The following is a 5,307-nucleotide window of genomic DNA, read 5'->3' on the forward strand; positions in this document are numbered from 1 at the left end:
AAACATCTCAGAAAGACAAGGGAGTCACCTCTTTGCAATTATGAACAACTGTCTTGTTAAAATGCGGAACTTGGGTCAGTGAAATTTCTCTAGCTTCCTGAGAGATAAAGGAACCAAGGCAATGTAAGAAGATAGAAGTTGCCAGACAAAAGAGCAGATATTAAAAACACTTACGACAACATTTTGCAATTACAATACGCCCTATAGTTTAATAAGAATTATCAAAAGCACCAGCCAAAACTATAACAACTAATGCTCAATGCTGACAAATATCTGGACTGCTTTTATACATTCAGCTTTGTAGTTATTCCATATGGGATAATGCAGCAAAAATAACAGCACCAGACCTATACTATTGAGATCATGCAGCAGCATTATGGAAAAATTGCAAAAGAAATAAAAAGATAAATAAGGAGAATAAAAGTGCTCGGTATATACCAACCTATTCCCTTTTCAGATGAATGAACAATTTAATCCAAAGAAAAAGCAAGAAGATGCAAAAACAAACGAGAGGGTAGAAACAAAAGTTGCAACATGTGAGGTTTCAACGTAAAATATTCAAACCTTAATAAAAAATTCATAAAAAAAAAACAATAAATGGATATCTGGATAATATTAATAATACCACTCATCAACTAAGTACGCAGTATCTACTTCTACGACATCGGATTTGGTATAAACATGAGTAAAATTTAATGACATACCTCAAGTCCCTCAACTGTATCCCTATATCCAGATTGCAAATATTCTCTGGTCAGAGTCTCCTCAGGGCAATTTGTTGTTTGGGGATGAAAATCTGGAGCCCCAAGCCTGAAATTAAAATGATGGCATTTAACATTTAAATAGACAAGGTAGTAACACCCACAAGAGAAAAACCAGTGGAATCTAGACAAAAAGCGAAAGATTCAGCAAAAGGTTTATGATTGGATATGGAATGTTCACATGGAGTAGTATGGACTGTTTTTTTTAAAGCAAGTAATAATTCTGAAAACGTGTAATTATGAACAAAAAGTACCTAGAGTTTAAAGGTTCTTTATCACACTTCAACTTGTACGGGTTTAACGGTGGTTGTCGCCTGCAAAAACAAACCATTGTGTTGAAAATCAATAACAGCATCGGATTTCTGATTAGTGCAATGAATTAATATTCCTCTCGCTCGCTACCATATATAAATAATTCAATCCCTCCTATGTCTCCAATATAGCTGTATAGTTGTGTGTGTAGAAAGTACGCAAACCCCTCTTACAGTAGCTGGATTTGGACTGAATTTTAAAAAACAATTTTTAACATAAATCCTAATCTTTATGGCATGGATCAACAATGTGATTTTCTTTGTCACAATGAATATCTTCTTTTATCGAAATTATATATAGTCGATCAAACAATAAATATTTGCTAACTTTTCAGAATTAAAATAAAGAAGAAAAGAAACTAGCATTAACACTTTTTAAATTTACTGCATAATGGGAAAATGCTTTATGTCATTTAATATTTCTTTACTTGTTGAGTCCAAGGTTATCAAATCGAGATTTGATTCATGAATTGGAATACCTACTTTCAAAGCATGAACTGGATCTTGTTATAAATCGAAAAACATGATCAATTAAGCTATGTCATTATTAAGTGAAAATGAGTAATATATGTAAACAAACATGGGCTGATATATCATATATAAATAATAAACTTCAAAATAATTCGAGATATACATAAATTTAATGAAAAAAGAACCCTAAAATCCCACTTAATCAGATGCAATGCATTAGCGGAGAGTCTATTATACTCCAAATTTAAAAAAATAAAACCCTAATCGAAGTATGATGCAAACTTTCAAAATGTATTAATTAAATATGGAAGTAAAAAAAACCAAAATAGGATGCAAACTTAACCTTATACAGAAAGAACATAATCGAAGTAGCAAAAACTTTAAATCCTGCATCTACTAATTTTCTTAAATTGTTAAAAGTAATATTTATCGGTCATTTCTCAAGCAATCGAATTCATTAATTGAAAATCAAGCTAAACAATCTGATTGCTCAAGAAATAAATGAACCTCAGTTTGAAGTAGGTTTACAATTTTCAAAACAATGCTAATCAAATACTGGAAAACAATTATCTAACAAAAAAAGATATACTAGAGCAATAACAATTACGCATCACAACCATAATTGTTTGGAATTCGCAACACATCACATAAGCAGTGGTCCTAAATATTTATAAGAACAGATTGGCAATAAGGTTCTCTCACCTTGAATTTACAGGGAAGTGAGCTGGAAAAGATGAATCAGATCTTCCAGTATCCCTAGAAGATGGCCCGCCTAGGTTACTGTTATTAACTGCACTAGTGCAGCTGCCAGCATGATACCTGTGCATTTCATCCAACTATAACCGGCATACTTCCCTCGGCATCATAAAACTGCAAGTAGCTCTACTAGCTAAACTGCATGATCAAAAGTGTCGCCTAAGTCAGTTCAAAGTCAAACCGATGCCGACTAATAAAAAATCCATATTTTAAAAAATTAAAAAGAAGGGCGAATAAATTTAAAAAAAAAAACAATGGCATGTATGGCTACGAATTACTCGACTTCCATTAGCTGTCAAAAGATATGCATTGAAAAAACCCTAATGTACCAAAAAAAACAAACTTCTTAAAAAGAGATCTATACCATCTTTTTCTTTAATAAATGTCCTATCTTGTTTTGTATAAAGTTACACTCTATACACTATGACAAAGAGTTCATTTTCTTGTTGGCTTTTCACCATCCAACATTCAATCCCAAACAGTGTTGTATGGCATTGCAGTCCATGGCGGATATAATAACCATAACCATTGCAGCCTATGGCAGAAATGTGACAACACTGACCTAAATATAATAAATCTCTGTGTTACTTCTGTAAATCTGTAGAATGCAAACAAAACCAAGAAGCAAAAGAAAATTAAATGTAAACCCTAAAAGACATCTTCCCTGCCACACTAACGCAGTAACGGTGCCTCAACAGGAAGACAACAACAATGCCATTAATTAGCAAATAAGATTTTAAATATTGAGGTGTAGAGCACAACTATTTAAACTGGAAACTTTTCATTAAAAGTTTTCAAAGAAATGAATCCCAGTGAAAATAAAAAATGACTACTGTACCTACATGAAGTGCACAACTATTCTAGTCATTTCGTGAAATACAGAACTCTAAAATCCCAATCAATATATGAAGTAATCAATTACAACAGCAAGTTACAAAATTCAATCAAATCAATCCTGATTCATAACTAAGTCAAAAACTCACAAGTAAAAAATTAATAATAATGAACAATTAAATACCCTTTTAATTATTACAACATTTTTTCCACTCAACTCAAAACACTTAGTAGCTCATATTACACCTCTGAACTAACTAAGCAAAAAATGAAACTTCTTCAAAAGCAAAAAAAAACAAACTTGAACACAAACACAACAGCTTAACCATCTAGAAATCTCAGTTCAACATCAAATCCAAGCTATAAACACAAAGGGATGAACATACGATTACAAAAGCGTAAAAACCAAACCTAATGCAAGAAAAAGCACCAAAATTAAAACTCAGAAGCAAGATCCAAAACTAGGGTTTTGCAGTGGGGGTGAAAATTGAAATCCCAAACTTTCAAAATTTAATTTTTGCTTCCCCCCCAAATTCAGAAGCAAAATTGGGGGGAGGTTAAAAATTGAGTCTCTGAAGCTAGGGTTTCAGATTCAAAATTCCCAAAAACAAAGAAATAAAAATAAAAGGGTTTTTCGAAATTATTTGAAAAGGGGTTGAAGATTATTATGAAAACAATAGTTGGAAACATACCTGAGAATAAGAAAAAAATAAAAACTTTGAAGAAAAGGGTTGAAGAGAGAGAAAGCGAAGAAGAAGGGTGTGAAAGTTTGTGAAGGAGTTTGACTCTTTTAGGGTGGTGATGATGACGACGATGATGCCTCTGTTGTTGTTGTTGTTGTTGCTTCCTCTGGTAAGAATAAAGGGTGAAGGTGAAGGGATCCACTAATTATTATTATTATAAAAAATGAAATAAAAAATTGTTATTATTATATTATGATTATGATATTACTATATTATTATTACGATATTGTTATGAAAATATTTTCTTATTAGCATTTCCTTTATATTCCTATTATTCCTTTTATGCATTCATTTTCTCCAATTTTGATATTATGTTATATTTTTTTGTTTTGTGTGTTCAATGGATTGAGACAAATTTGTTGGGTTAAAATTATCATATTGTTTTGTAAAAGATATTTTTATCTTAGTTACCAAAATTTTAAAAGTCTACTCTAGATGTTTTCTTAATTAAAATTAAATTTATATATTACTGTTAATAATGTGATTTACATTAATTAAAAAATAATATACTTTATAATATTTTTATTTTTAAAATTAGTATAATTTAATTTATATATTATTAATCTATATTTTTTTATACTATCAATATATTATAATAATTAGATAATTAACGTTAAAAAAATAATAATTAAATAACTGACATTAAAATTGTGTTTAATATCAACTAAATTATAAATCAATGGAATAGAATAACAAGTATAACTTATCGAGTTATCATTATAAAGTCTACACTAGATCGGTCAAATTGTTTTACATTTAGATTTATATTTTGTTAATAATATATTTTATGTTTTTTTAGAAAGAAAAATAAATATTATGTTGGCTTAATTGCATTTTTGGTCCCCCTATTATAGGTGAAAATTGAAAGTAGTCCCCCCATTTTGTTTCTCCCCAGTTTTAGTCCCCAAACAGAATTTGAGTCCAAATCATGATGAGTTGACATTTTTTTAATGACGTGTCAAAAAAAAGCTGACGTGGCAGACGCATACGTGGAATAAAATTATTATTATATTATTTCTAATTAAAAAATATAATTTATATTTTTAAAATCATTATTATAATTGTTAAAAATTATTATTACAAATAAAATTTATTTGTTATAATTAAATTAAAAGAAAATGAACCCTAAATTGAACCAGAAGCATCGTTCAACAAACAGCCCCAATTCAAAAGCTCCCAAATCGATTCCGATTTCGATTTCTTCATCTTAAACAGATTCCGATTTCGTCTTCTATTTCGATTTCGTCTTCATTGTTGGTCACCGTCTTCGTGTTCCGATTTCGATTTCTGCTGGTTTTATTCTGCTGGTTCTGCTGGTTTTATTCTGGTTTTATTTTGATGTGCTGCTGGTTTTATTCTGTTGGTTCTGTGCTGGTTCTGCTGGTTTTATTCTGGTTTTATTTTGATGTGCTGCTGATTTTATTCTGCTGG

General features: G+C 30.3%; 1 protein-coding gene across 3 annotated transcripts in view; it reads right to left on the bottom strand.

Annotated features, from left to right (window-relative positions):
* Positions 1-4,008, bottom strand: part of LOC101507344 (mediator of RNA polymerase II transcription subunit 12) — a 15,193-nt gene extending 11,185 nt beyond the window's left edge. The window contains exons 1-6 of one of the 3 annotated variants that reach the window (XM_073363792.1): positions 3,826-4,008; positions 2,664-2,861; positions 2,246-2,437; positions 1,016-1,075; positions 705-810; positions 29-97 (exon numbers count right to left, since the gene is read on the bottom strand). In XM_073363792.1, the coding sequence (XP_073219893.1) occupies positions 29-97; positions 705-810; positions 1,016-1,075; positions 2,246-2,370 (360 nt within the window). In that variant the 5' untranslated portion in view covers positions 2,371-2,437; positions 2,664-2,861; positions 3,826-4,008. Of the gene's footprint in view, positions 1-28; positions 98-704; positions 811-1,015; positions 1,076-2,245; positions 2,438-2,663; positions 2,898-3,825 lie in introns of all 3 variants that reach the window. The other 2 variants (XM_073363791.1, XM_004510727.3) reach the window with 2 other exon arrangements.
* Positions 4,009-5,307: the final 1,299 nt, after the last annotated feature.

Source organism: Cicer arietinum, chromosome 7 (genome assembly GCF_000331145.2).
Source record: "Cicer arietinum cultivar CDC Frontier isolate Library 1 chromosome 7, Cicar.CDCFrontier_v2.0, whole genome shotgun sequence".
Classification (NCBI taxonomy): Eukaryota; Viridiplantae; Streptophyta; class Magnoliopsida; order Fabales; family Fabaceae; genus Cicer; species Cicer arietinum.